The sequence below is a fragment of the Telmatherina bonti genome (genome assembly GCF_933228915.1).
Source record: "Telmatherina bonti genome assembly, chromosome: 15".
NCBI classification, from domain to species: Eukaryota; Metazoa; Chordata; class Actinopteri; order Atheriniformes; family Telmatherinidae; genus Telmatherina; species Telmatherina bonti.
This window is the reverse complement of record NC_136613.1, coordinates 31,570,043-31,585,003: the sequence shown is the minus strand read 5'-3', so window position 1 is coordinate 31,585,003 and position 14,961 is coordinate 31,570,043. Positions and strand designations below refer to the sequence as shown.

Genomic DNA, 14,961 nt, shown 5'->3' with positions numbered 1-14,961 from the left:
ATACCCTGCTGGGATAATAAGATGGCCAAAGGAGGATGCTCAGACCACGGATGTCAAAACACAGAACGTGCTCACCATGCATGGAGAGTTCCACCCCAAGTCCAGTGTCCAGCGACTATATACTAAGCAGAAAGAAGGCCCTGAGCACCAGAGCAGTCGAGGCCCAGATCTACCATACCAGACAGGATCCCAGGTGCAGACTATGCAAAGGAGACCCTGAAACAATCCAGCACCTCACAGCAGGCTGCAAGATACTGGCAGGCAAAGAATACATGGAGCACCATAACCAAGTAGCCGGCATAGTGTACAGGAACATCTGTGCAGAATATGGACTAGAGACCGCTAAGTCCCAGTGGGAAACTCTCCCCAAGGTGGTGGAGAATGACAGGGCTAAGATTCTCCGGGACTTCCAGATACAGCCAGATAAAATGGTGGTGGCCAACCAACCGGACATAGTGATCATGGATAAGCAGCAGAGGAAAGCCGTAGTGATTGACGTATCCATCCCCATTGATGGAAATATCATGAAAAAGGAGCATTAGAAACTGGAGATGTACCAATACCTCAAGTAAGAACTGGAGAAGGCCTGGAGGCTGAAAGCAACAGTAGTAGCTATATTGATCAGAGCACTGGGGGCCGTGTCCCCCACAATGGAGAAGTGGCTTAGAAATGTTTCAGAAATATTTTCAGAGACATTTTAATGGGAATGAATGTTTCTGTAGTTGGTGGTGTGCATCAATTGTTGTTTCTGTCAGTGTGCTCCAGGGCAGCTGTGGCTTACCATTGCTAAGATTTAATATAAAGTGCTTTGGGTGCCTTGAAAAGTGTCATAAAAATCTAATTTATTATTATTAGAAATGTGCCCTGATGACCTACTCTAGATGATGGATGTGGCAGCAACAACTTTCCGCTTCTTGTTTCTCCACTTTAACCATGTCCACCTCAAATGCCCAACCAATCACACAATGATTCTTGTAGCACCTCAGCTGGTGCATTGAAAACAAGCCAGAAAATGTCACGACTCTTCTGAGAATGGCGTACAAAAGGAGCTAGTCAAGATAAACAATGACCTCACTTCTCCATTGTCTTACTAAATCTTCAACGTAATAGCATTATAACACGTCTGCATAACTATACTTTCCCAACGCTGCTGATTCACTTCGCATCACTGCCCATAAAACTTTCAAACATGACTGAAGCTGTTAACTTATAAAAATGAACCAAATTAAATTCAAGAATAACAGTAAAAGACAAATTTGTCAATTAAAAGCTACATGATGCACCTGCCTTTCCACCTTTATAATATGCTGTTTAAGCATTTCCATTGACCTTAAGCAATGGGGCCCACCCTTGGACCATTTCGAAGATGATGACATAGTCTCACGCGACAAAGTATTTCGTTTTTGTTTGTTTGTTTTAAAGTCCTATAAGAAAGGTCTCTCATAGCCCTTGTGGATAATAAACAAATACAGTTAAATATATATTATTATTATTATTGTGTCAGAAAAGCATTGAAACCTTATTTGAATACTACTGACGGATTTAAAAAATGCTAACAAATTATACAAACTTTTATATTAAAAAATACATAAAAACGCCCCAGGGAGCACCCCTGGTTCAGGGCTTAAAGTTTTATTTCCGAAGAGCATGACTGATCTGTGAGCATAAGAAAGGAGGCTATAGTCACACAAACCTGAGCTAACTAGCTACACTGCTTCACTACAAACCCAGCTCAACCTCTGCCTGGCCAGTTGTATGAAAAAAGACTAATAAACTGCATTTTGTTTCCCCCATTTTGATAATAAATTAAATGATTAATTATCTCAATTTTAAGATTCAAGATTAGCAATTTTAAACGGCCAGCAAAAAACATCTCAAATCTTCTGTAGTCTCACCTTTTCTTTAGTGAAAAATCATACATTCTTTTTGCCATCTTAATATTTTTAGTCTCTTCAAATTCAGATTACTATTGTAATGTATATGCTGTATATTTTGAGCTTTCATTGAGCAAAACATTTATATGGAGATTTACATTTTATGGTCCTAAAACTTCGCAAAAGACACCTGAAAGCAAAGTAGAAAACATGATTTTATTATATACACACAAAAAATGTAATCCAGGTTCAGTCTTAACAGCAAAACCCATTCCTTGTGAATGAGTAGGTGATTATAAACAAGCTCATTTTCTGTGAGGTCAGCTGTAAAATGTTGGGATAGGCTGTGACTCACCCTCAGCCCTTTGTCCACTGGCCTCGGGGCACGGCTCTGATAAACACTGACAACCACTATTACACGCCTACCTTCACTGGCACAACTGATGCACCCTTTTTAGTTTCCTCATAAAAACATGCTAACTGCCCCGACTATTCCAAGTGGTGGCTGTACTTGTAAACCGTTGATCTGCATAGTAAAGAAATAAATGTAACGCATCAGTTTCAGTATGTGGAGCAAGACATGTGGCAAGATATGCCAACACTGATCATACCTTTTGTGCGACTGAGCATTTCAGCTTCTTTAATATGTTTTCAGACTCAACTTTAAGTTGCTCTCAGTACTTTGAACTATTCCTGTGACTTTATTATCTTTCAATCTGTTCCATTTTTGCATGCTGGTTAGCGAGCTCCTCTTTCTCTCCGGGGTTTTGGTTGAACAGAGAGGAATCTCAGACCCTTCTTCAGATTAATATTGTTTGTGGTCGAGCATTCCCACTTTTCAGATGTAAATAGTAGAGGGGAACCTCCTTATCAAGGACCATTTTTCCTTTGCAAAGCAAGGATTTGAAAAGGTTCGACTCTATATGGTTGATGTACTAGGAGCTCTTTCTAAACTGTCTGCCAGACGGTAATGTGTCCTCTATGTTTTGCCATGTACTTCACCACTCACTTATGAGCTGCTTTCTGTTGTTTACCACTCAATGTCTCCTGTATAGATGGTAATTCACCCCCATTTGCAAAGGGACCTTGAAATGAAGCTAAAGAACAATCTGATTGTGCACTAAACAAGCCAGGACTGGACCTGAGATAGACTAGACTTGCCCATATTAAGAATTACTGAGGTTCTTGGCACAACATTGAGCTGCTCAGATCTTTATCCAAATGTGTGAGAGTAAATCTCGTCCAAGCTGGAGCTGTCAGCATTACTCAACAGACTAGCTGCCAATTGAAATTGGATTAATCTAAAATCTGCTTTCGTTTTCAACGTGGTTCATAATTCATGGGACTGACTGATTTATTCCATAGCTTTCAGGGACTTGGCTGATGTGTTGTATGAACAGGACTGCGGTCCCTAGGGCTCTGATCAGTAAAATGGAGGACACCTGATGACAGATCTGTATATTTGCATTATGATGCAGGTTGCGCATAAAAAGTGCATGTAGAGCTTATGTGCAGGGGGGTGTATTAATTGTATAACTAAGAAGAACCCCTCTTGCTTTATATCAATCTCATGGAATTAGGGATGCAAAGACCAACTTTTTCACTTCCTATACAGATACAGATACCTGCGGTTAAGTATTGACTGATGCCGATTTGATGCCAATCCAGATGTGAAATGTGTTAATGTGTTCAGAGACAATAATGTTAATTTCACAGAATAATTGCTGTGCATTAGGTTTGACAGGCGACTTTTTTTTTCTCATTGGCATCAGTTCTGAAGTGTTTGAAAACAATGGAATACAGTGTATAATTACACGCACATAGTAGTGGACCGATACTGGTCTTGGTATTGGTGCATCCCTAATTCTAGTGCTGTCTGTGGTAATCAGACCAAACCCAGGGCCCAAAGGATGTAACATAAACCATCCTGGGAAACCACCAGAACAGTGGTATTTTGCCTGCATGAGGAGGCCCAACTCCGGCAGCTAACTACTGAAGTCCTTGTGTATTTGAGCTACTGAGCATGTTGTAGTGTGACAAGGAGATATGCTGACAGGAAAATGGAAGGCTGGACAAAAAGATGACAAATGGTATTGACAGGGAAGGTATAATGGAAGACATAGAGAACGGGGGAGGAAAGAGTGGTGACAAACAGAGTTGTGGAAGTGAAGAGAGTATTAGAAGGCTTGCCAAGTTAATACATTAACTTCATCTGTGGATGGGAAACATCCAGTTACTAGTACAGAATCAAGACATGCCATCCAGAAATCTCAGTACAGATATAGAAAGTGACCTATGGTTGTTTGAGAAATTATGATACAAAGAAATGTCTTATATATATGTTTGTAATAAGGTGGATGCACATACTCTGGTAAATGAAACCACTTTCAGACATGCAAATCTTAGATATAGGTTTAAGATGGGGAGGGTTGCTTATAAGCCCTTCCTGCACCATGTTTATTTTATTGTTCTTTTTTTTTTTATGATTTCATGTATGAAAACGCAAATGATAAATTTAAATGGATGGGCATGTACAGTAGTGTTGCTACTTCATATAAGAGCTGTTTGAACTTTCTTAATTTTATTAAGTTTTTACTGCTGGCTGCGTTTTTATTAAATTATTAAGCTATACTGAAAGATAGCCATGAAACAGTAGTTTATGTTAAGCTAAAGCTGCAAGTGCAGCCTCACAATTAAGTGGAGTAAAATCAAACATGTAGAACCAAAGATTCCCAAAAAGGTTTCGTTACTGATGTTACTGACCTAATAGAAGATTTCCAAACAACATTAATGGATAAAAACAGAGACCTTCAGAAACTCTGAGAAAGATGTGAGCATAGAGCCTTAGCCCAGAAAATCTGACATTTTAAACCATTATGGCTTATTCTAAAAGCCCATTCACACCAGTACCAGCACCGGCTTTATTTTAGAAATTGCTAATGTGGAAATTAACTGATTTGGATGAAAAAAAAATGTGTACTAGGTCTCCTGACACATGCATGTCTCAGTCCTCTTCAAATACAGGAAGTGGACTAAAAAGCAGAGGGGATTGTGGGTTCAATGCAGGGCATTGTGGGTCAAGCCAACCTACCATCCCAAGCACACCAATGTGTGTGTGGGATAGCAGGTTTGGAGAAAAGCCTAGCAGTTAGATGTGGATAAGGATGTTGTGCAATACCCAAAAGATGAGCCAGTTTCATCATTGTTGTGCAGCTGAATGCAAACTTGATAAGGAAGAATATTGCACCTCCCAACTCAACCAAGTTGTCAATTGTATAGCAGACGGTCCTGGTATGAGGGGGCTGGTGTGCCTCACTTGGTTTAGTTTCATTCTCACTCATTCAATTATTGTTGTTTTCACTACTCATGGCTGAAGGAAGTCTTAAGAAATCATAATGGCAATGTGATTCACATTTTTATTCTGAAACACCTTGCTAGTGCCTGGTTGGACCCTTTTTGTCTTAAGCACCATCTCAATATTTCCTGCCGATATTTTCAACAAGGTGTTGGAGACATTGCTCAGAGATTTTCACCTTCAGCCGACTGCTGCTGACTTGATATGTATTCATTTTTGTAAATCCAAGAGATGGTTTTGTGTAAAAATCCAGTAGATCATTACTTCCTGGAATACTCAGAGCAACAGCCATGACACATTCAGAGTCACTTAGATCTCCTTTCTTCTTCATCCTGGTGCTCAGTTTGAACTTCATCAATTTGTTTTGACCATGTTTACATGATAGATGCATTGAGATGCCGCCCTGTGTTTGGCTGAATTGATATTTATTCACAAGCTATTGAATGTGCAAACCTGATAAAGTGGCCATTGCATGTAACTGAAAGCCATTTATGTAAGGTTAATGAAAACATTTACTTTCTGTATTCACTTTCTGAGCAGGGATGCGTTCATGTTTGCATTGCTTTAAGTATCATTTGTAGTTTACTTCCAAAGAAAAAATTTTGATTGAGCGTTGGAATATTTTACTCTATTCAATTTGTCTGGTTATTGGAAACAAATGAGTGAAAAACACATTGCTTATTGTACTTTGGCCAGTCTCAGACAAGAGGAGCAGAAATCAATAAGAAGGACGTGTTTTATGTCTTCTCCTCAGACAGACAAATCCTGACTTATTGAATGTACAAGTCCAGCCTGCGCCATGTTTGTCCTTTTAATATTCTCAGAAACCAATGGCTGTTGTACAGCAGCTTGAGGCATTTAATGACACAAAGCTCATGGTCTTGATATTCCAAAATTTTCCTGTAAAGCTTGAAGTTGAGGCACAGAGTGTGTTGACATAACCAAAGTGAGCTGGGCATTGGATAAAATCCCAGGTCACCTGTGTTGACATATAATTCATCTCATGCCATGTGACCCACTCTGATTTGGTTTTAACCTTGATGAGAAGTTCATAAATTAAAAGGAAATCATGGGGTTTTGCTGCAAAGATCCACCGCCTTCATCAAACATCCATAGCAGTATCAAAGAGTAGTGGAAAGAAGGAGATTGAGAATGTTTGACTGCTGTCCCCAGAGCCTGCTTATAAGTTAGAAAAGGATGGGTTAGAGGAATGTAGGTTAAAGCAGAGAGTTGCTACGATCGTTATCCTGCCTGGTAGAGGGATTGTTTGTTGACTGCTGTGCTGATAGGTGAAGGCAGGTTCCCGGTGGAAGATATGTTCTAATAGAACTTTGTACCTTTCTGATATGAAAACGTATGTCTTTTTCAAGCTTTCTGGTAATATGAGGGAAAAGAAAAAAGAATTGGACAATGATTAAACCACCTATCTCTCAAATTATAGCTGCCTGTCGCTGCTTTGAAACGCTGATGCAGGGGCTCTGCTTTGGAAGAGGGTGAGCAAACTGCATAAGCAATGACAATATATCTTTGAACCAAACGGGAGAGTTCACATTGGCAAAGTGATAAATGATTCTGTGGGCTGTGGCACAGTTGTACAAAATTATTCAACACACTTTACGTAGGGGTTGAACAATTTTGCCTGAGACTCTGTGATGCTGTTGCTAAAGGCACAGCTGCACTTTGAGCCAGATTTTAACTCAAGTTTGATAAGAAAAGGTCAATTAAATGAACTGGATTGAATATCAAACATTTTGGGTGATTCGACTTGCAAGGTGGCGACGCAAGGACACAGGAGTTAGATGGTACTTTGCAGAATCTAGGCGCTGGTGGTGGTGCTTCTTCTGACTTCTGAAGAGACTCCTCAAGCATCTAGAAGAGGTGGGGATAAGGAAAGGGCAGCTGGTGGGTTCAACAAAATTTGGGAATGTAACATTTTTATCAGATGAGTCAAAGAATCACAGTTCATTCTGTGTGAATCCTACGGACATTATAACACTATCATTCAGTCATCAGGATCATTACTATGTATGGTTTTGGAACCATAAATCTACAACCAAAAATATAAAAAATACACATACATACACCTACTCATCCACAAAACACTGACATACTGAGGGATGTTACTTGGTATGCACCCTCATTCCCAATGCATATAGATCAGAAAGGATGCAATTAGAAACGCACCTTTTTTTTTTACCATGAAAAGTGATGCATTGTGAACCAGAAAAGCACTGGGATAACGCAAACCCCTGTCAAAGGCCACAGTTACAAATTCCTGGATCCAAATGGTGATCCGGGTTACCACCAAAATTCCTTTTCACATTTCCAACAACTCCTGAAAACTTAATGAAAATTTGTTTATAACTTTTTAAGTTATCTTGAACACAAACAGACAAATAAACAGATACATGACAGTAAAAACATAACCTCCTAGGCAGAGATAACAACAGCTTGTGTTTAAAGTCACAGACAGTAGCAAAAGAAACTTGGTTGTCAGAAGACCAGACAAGTACTATGTCAACCATACACGTATCAAAAAGACGTAGGCATGATCCCTGTACTCATGGTATCGCAACAAGCTAGTTTAGCTGCTACAAAAACCACTAACAGTCACCATTGGTTTTATTTCAATAATTGAAGATACAAACTTCAGAATAAGTAAACACATGTTTTTGTTCTTCGATGATGTCGGTGTTTTAACATTTAGGGGACAGAACTCAAATAAAGAAATTAGAAAAGCACTCGGAGAGCGCAAACCTCCGCCAAGGCCTTTAAAAAATTCCTGGATCCAAACGGTGATCCCGATCACCACCTAAATTAAATCATTTCTTCCTTTTCACATTTCAAACAACTCCTGAAAATAACTTTTTGAAGTAACTTTTTGAGTTATCTAGAACAAAAACAGACAAACAAACAGAAAATCAAACAGATAAACGCCTGGTAAAATATTACCTTCTTTGGAAGAGGCAAACATACTCCATCGGCAGTGATGAAAGTAAGCATTTTGTTGTGCTCAGACATGAAACAGTGCTTACACAGCGTCTGCACATAACATCATACGCTGTGCTTCTGAAGAAGTGAGAAGGAAAAGTGGAGGCAATAGAAGACAAAGTTAAAACATGTTACTGGTCAGCAGAATCAGTACTTTCTGCTTCCACTACCTCTGCCCTGACATTCATCACCCTACAGAGAGTACCTCATGTAGAGTTAAACTACAATTTCAGAAATAAAAGAATAAAAGACATAGAAAGAAGGAAATTTATTTTAAATTAGTGACCCACAGAGTTTTCTGTGGACTGACTCAAACTAGCATCTGTGCATCCCGGGGACTCACTACATTGAAAAGCTGTCAACAACGCTGCATGGCTGAGTTGTAACTGGACAGTAAACCCACATGCTGTTGAATAAAGATCTACTGAATATACACCTACAAGCCACCATCCACTTTGCTACTATGGGGTTGGTCCCCTTCTGCCTTAAGTGATGTCAGTCTCTGTCTATTAAAGACATCATGATTACTTAATTTTAAAATTATACACAGCATTAAATAACACAGTTAATTAATCATAAAGATCCCTCAATGTTGTCACTTTCCTTAAAGGATTATGTATAAATCATACAGACAGGTCAGCGCAAAACACACAATGTTGTAGTTACACAACATCCATGTGTTTTCGCTTGTATTGCTTTGTTTTTCTTGTGCCCTGCTAAAGTAGGCAAGTATGGCAGAGGGAAAACGATTCCCTCCAAATATGTGAATTAAGTAATAATTTATGGATTTGTTTGGTTGTGGAGATTTTGGTGGGGAAATTAAATCAAAGAAATAAAAAAATCTGGATTTTTTTGCTTCACAATTTTAAAATGATTTTTTTTTTTTAAATTAAAAAAAAATTTTTTTTCAAAGATGAAAAATCCATGATAAAATTTTTGGCATATTTATTGTTTTTATTTATCTTTTCACCTGTCTTCTTGGGCAGTATAGCAGCAGAATAATGGTCTGGCTACTGGGTTGTTTTTTTTCCCAATTGAAATGAAGAAAAATGATGAGCAAAAAAAGTTTTGTACATTTTTTTTTTTGTTTTTAGTCAATAAAAATGAGTAATATCGAAGAATTGTGAGAATCTCAATTTAAATCAAATCGGCACCCAAAAAATCGGAATGGAATCTAATCGGGATGTAAGCATGTCATCACAACCCTAATGGCTATGTTTTAAGAGTCTCTTTGCTAACTGAGAGGTCCATGTATAACAACGAGGAAGGTTCGCTCCACTCGATGGTACGAACTGATCAATTATAGTGACAAGTCACAGACTGAACTCACAGACCGCATCACACACACACAGATCACACTTAGTATCAGTGTGCGGCACTTTATACTACAGACAGGTAGTAGCAACTTAAGCTAAGTTAGCGCAACTTTAGCAAAGCAACGTAAATGTAAAGCAATCACTCATCCTTACTCATAACAAAGAGAGTCAAACTGAAACTGGAGACATGTCGAGTCCTCCTTCATTTCTAAACACAGTTATGAACTTAACTGTTGGCAAGCTCTGCTCAGCCCTGTAATGTTGCCTGGGTGGAGCTTTACACCTGTACGTTACTGAGAAGATGGCGGTGCAGACTGAGGATTGAATCGAGTCAGAGCGTCATCTATTGGAGCTACAAGGACTTCATTCTGCATGACTCCAACCCTTAAAAGCATTTACTGTTTTATGGAAAAAAGAATAAATCAGCAATCAATCTGCAAAACTCTGGCCGATGATGATATTTTGAAAAGGTCTTTGATCACGATTAAAATGTAGACGGCAGGGAGGGGGGCATCAGCCGTGGATCCCCTGCCCATCATCGCTGATTCTCCTTCATCCCTCTGCTCCCCTTCCTTAATTATTTAAACACACACACATGTTTGCATTTTATCTTACAAGTCTGCACATTTTCTACTTTTTCATTGATTTTATTGTACCATTGTTATGTCTCTTTTTTTGTACTGTTGTGTTAATGTATGTTTGTCTGCAGCTTTACTTGCACCATGTGCCCATGACAAATTTCCCCTTGTGGGACAATAAAGTTTAAACTCAGATCATCCGATTTAATCTGCCGGACGGTAAATCGATGGGACCCAAATGTTTATAAAACGTAACATGGGCATGAACACCTGTTGTGTGCAATTTTTCCAGAGGTGGTCATTCCTGGTCCAGAAAGTAGAAGTCCTGCCATGTTTTTGGATCTACCTGTACATTTACAACAGGTGTTTTCACTAACAGGCTAGTTTACCTGGCAAATAAACTCTGCTCATTAAATTCAGCTGGTTTAGTGACTGGTCGGAACAGCTGCCAGACAGGACTTCTACTTTCGTGTTTCTGCAACATGGCGTGAAAAAGTCTTGTTACATCATTCAGACGCAAAGAGCTGAACAAATCTAAAAACTCTGTGATTGATAGTTTATTGAGCAAACACAATTTACTGGGCTTTAGTGCGGCGCTGCTTCTGTCATATGAGATGGTTTAAAACAGATACATTAGGATGGTTTCATCAATTCCTTCATTTGATTCATGAAATCGGAGATCAATATAATTTTTCTACTTTTCCTTTTCTGGTGACAGCTGGGACCCTTCTAACGGGTAATAGTAATGGCAAATTCGGATTTAATTCATCATTGCAATTACATGAAGCTGTGAACTGTTTAGCAGCGTCTTACGTCTCACATTAGCAGCTAACATTAAGACTGTGGACTCTGTCATGTTCAACAAACACAAATTGTTGAAAATAACATGGAGTGACACCACCGTGCACGTTGTACCCCACAGACTACTATCCTTGGAATATCATATTTCAGAAGTGCATGTAGACGTGATTTACCAGATTATTACAGCAGTTAGATTTTGATTGTAATGGAAATGGGCTCAGTGTGTAATAAAATATTATGTGAGACTATATTTAATTAAAAAAAAATGTTTTTTATTGAATCAAAAGTGATTAAATCAAGTCAGGTTGTTGCAAATCAAAATTCGAGCCGATACTCAGTCCTATTTGTCAGAGTTTAAGTGGCTGTAAAATAAACTCATAATTTCCACTGTTCTGACATTATTTATGTGTTAAACAACAGCGGTTCTGCTAAAAGGCAGCTGGTAGTCAAAAGCTAGAGAGATGTTTTGAGATTCTCCATGAAAAAGAAAAGTTTCTTCCTTTAAAAAAAAAAAAAAAGAATTTCAAGTCAAAGTAGAGGTCCTGCGGCCTTTTGCAGCTTTTTCTCTGGGCTAAATCCACACCTAAAATTTATGGATTGTTTACAGAACAGAGAACTTTTAGTTGGTATGGAACTTGTTTTTGCTATTTTATGTGTGATACCCATAAAAAGTGACTTTACATGTTTAAACTGTGAAATTATTTCATGTATAATATTTCTGATAATTGTAATATTGTGAAAATTTTACATTGGTAATAAGAAATGTCAGTAATCGTACTAAGAAAACATTTTGACATGACATCACTGCTACTGGTTGAGATCTGTTGCCTGTGGAGGCCACCTGATTCTACCAGAGTCCTGTTGTTTTGGGGTGTGTGTGTGTGACTTGCGGCGTGCGTTTCCTGTCCTCGCCTGACATGAGTCTGTCTGTTATGTCATGTTCATCTGTTGAACATGTTCATCCATTTTCTCAACTGCTTAGTCCAGTAAAGGGTTGCGGAAAGCTGGTATCTTTCCCAACAATCATTTGGCAAGAAGCAGGTTACATCCTGGATAGGTCCAGTCCGGGCATGTTTTAGACATGATCCTCCTCCAAAGCACCAGAGTCAGATTATTGAACTTCCTCATCAAGTTCTTTGCAGCCTGTTAAAGAGCCCTTTATTTCATTCAGGTGTGTTAAAGCAGGGTTGCCGATAAAACTTGCAGGGTGGGGGGTCCTGAGGACTGGATTTGAGAAACACTGCCCTAGTGGAGGCTCGAACCCACAACCTTCTTGCTGAGCGGCCACAATGCTAAGTACTGAATACACAGGGGTGCCCAAATCCGGTCCTGGAGATCTACCATCCTGCTGTTTTTAGGTGCAGCCCTTCTCCAACACACCTGGATCAAATAAGTGGCTCGTCAGCAGGCCTCTGCAGAGCTGAATGACATGCAGAAGAGGAATTCAGCTGTTTGACTCAGCTGTGCTGGACAGGGGTTGCATCTAAAGGTTGCAGGATGGGAGATCTCGAGGACTGGACTCGGGCACCCCTGGAATACTATAACCGTCTGTTGTGGTATTCTGCATGTTTTGGTAAATAACCAGTGGTTATTTGAATTTCTGCTGGCCTTTCTGTTGTCTCCAACCAGTCAGTTATATTCTGAGCTATTTAGTCCAAATAAGGGTGGCGGGAAGCTGGAGTCTATCCCAGCAGTCACTGGGCGAGAGGCAGGTACACCATGGACCGATCACCAGTCCATCACTGGGCTAATCAGTCAGTTAATCAAACATGAATACAGTCATTGTTGGTAGGACAAACTTAGGAAATAACACTTGGGATGGTCCTCAAAACAGTGTTGAAAGAAAGGATTTTCACATTTAAATGTCTGATCTTAATAGAATTTGTGATATCAGCACCCATTTAATTGTTATAAGTAAGATTAATATCTTATCAAAATCAAACATTCTGGTCAAACTCGGACCATCTGCCCCTCCCTAGGACAGGGGTCTCAGTGGGTCATAAAGCAACTCCAGCTTTGCAGGTGAGAAATCAGAGAGCTGACCTGAAAACAACAGGGAAGAGAGCAGAGAGAGCCATTTCCCTGCTGCACAGCGACATAATGGCTGAACGCTTGCATCGGCATTGGCAGGGCTCAGAAGGCTCCTTGCCACCTCTCCAGCTTTTATGAGGGATAATAAAGTAAGAGAGCTGTGTCGGTGCAGATTGTCATCACCCGCACTATGAGCAACCTGATCATGGTCCTGCTGCTGATGATCAAACACATTCTCCACATCCAGATCCAGTCGCTCAGTCTGTGGGCAGTAAATAAAGCCATTTGTTGCAGAGCAAAGTGTTGCCGTGGGCTGCATGCTGGGAAATTTGCACTGCTTTCACTCAGTCTTTTCCCCTCCAGCCGCACTCTACCTGACTCTCTTATCTGCTGCAGCGGCTAAGTGACGGTCCTACACTCTCTGTGTGAGTCCAAGAACGTATCCACATTTAGATCCTGCGTCTGGTCTTGTCATTTATTTTATAGAAGTTAATGAATATAGAGTAATGAAATTTTACATGGGTGGTTTTGTTGATTTGCATCTTTTCTGTCAAACCTTTGTATTCTATCAGGTCAGACGTTTTATCTGGAGATTTTTTCACACACAGTCTCCCTCTGCAGCCCAGTAGGAATACGACAGCCGCTGTCAAAGCTTTTATGCTGAAGTTGTGTAGAAATTCTTCTGACATGCAGCTTCGCCTTATCTCCAAGCCTGAGGTTACAGTTGCATGCTGGGACCTCATTTCTCCTCACTCAAAACTAATGATAAAACAAACCTTCTACTATGGTTCTACTAATAATATACTAAAACTGTTTTATTTTTTTGTTTTTCTTGCTCTCCCACTTCAGAGCACAAAGCACAACCGGATCGCCTCATCTTTAATGAGTTGTGTGTTTTTAAAGCCGATCCGGGTCCATGCAAGGCCATCATGCACAGGTTCTTCTTCGATGTGGATGCCGGACAATGTGAGCCATTTGAATATGGAGGTTGCCGGGGCAACGCCAACAACTTCATGACCCTGGAGAAGTGTGAGGAAATGTGTGTTGTCTCAGGTGAGTCTGGCATGATTACACAATGGATTTCGGCCCATCTGAGTCAGATGAATCAGTAAGTAAAGTTGTTCTGCAGCGCATCATGTCTGCACTCTAATGTTGTTGTTTCTCTTTTGGCATTATTGCCATCATGGGCATAAAATCCTATTACAAAGTCATTTTGTGGATATGTGGCTAACATGGAACGTTGCCAGCACATTAATGCAGAACAGTTTCGCTCAGGGCGTCTACTTAATGGGAAAAGTGGAGCTCTATGGAAGGCAGTCTGTACTGTATTATTTATAGATTATAAACACTAAACTGATGATAAATTAAAGCTGAATTAATCAGTCTGAACTTCTAATGATCTGCTCAAACTTTAAACATCTGTGCTTCCCTGTTTGTGTGTGTGTGTGCGTGTGTGTGTGTGTGAAGAGCAGAATTATCTGAAAACGAAAAAAAGGAAATTAGAAACAAATCACCCCACAGCAACAAAAGCTGGTTAAATTGTGACTTTGGATGATTTATTTGGCCTTCGGTTGAAGAGAGAATGGAGTTAATGCAATGATCAAGCTGAGCTTTAACTAACATACTTACAACAGGAATACATCAAGGGCTAAATGGTCTGTCCTTCAGTCAGAAGTTTGCTGGATCAATGCTCTTTTCCCCATTCCACATTCTGACTCCTCGGTTCCACTGAAGCGTCGTGAAGACAAAACACTGACTCTGTATTAGCTGGATCATCTGATTCACTTGATCATTTAAAGCTGAGGTAGGTCATCTTCTTCAGAAACATTATTTTACTCTGGGTGAAGTGGTTCCTCATCCTGATGGTAGTCTATACATTTTGTAATCATGAAAAATCAGAAATATAGTTCGACCCCTTAGTTTACTGTAAATCTGTAAAATCTCTGACCAATCAAAACGTTCCGACCCAAATGGTGTTGTTCATTTCTTATATTTTGTAAGCTTCTTCTCCCAGA

At 39.7% G+C, this 14,961-nt stretch overlaps 1 protein-coding gene across 4 annotated transcripts in view; it reads left to right on the top strand.

The window, feature by feature from the left end:
• Nucleotides 1–14,961, top strand: part of tfpia (tissue factor pathway inhibitor a) — a 49,955-nt gene that overhangs the window by 14,460 nt on the left and 20,534 nt on the right. For all 4 annotated transcript variants that reach the window (XM_079253925.1, XM_079253923.1, XM_079253924.1 and 1 more), the window contains exon 2: nucleotides 13,796–13,999. In XM_079253925.1, coding sequence (XP_079110051.1) covers nucleotides 13,796–13,999 — 204 coding nt within the window. The remainder of the gene's footprint in view (nucleotides 1–13,795; nucleotides 14,000–14,961) is intronic.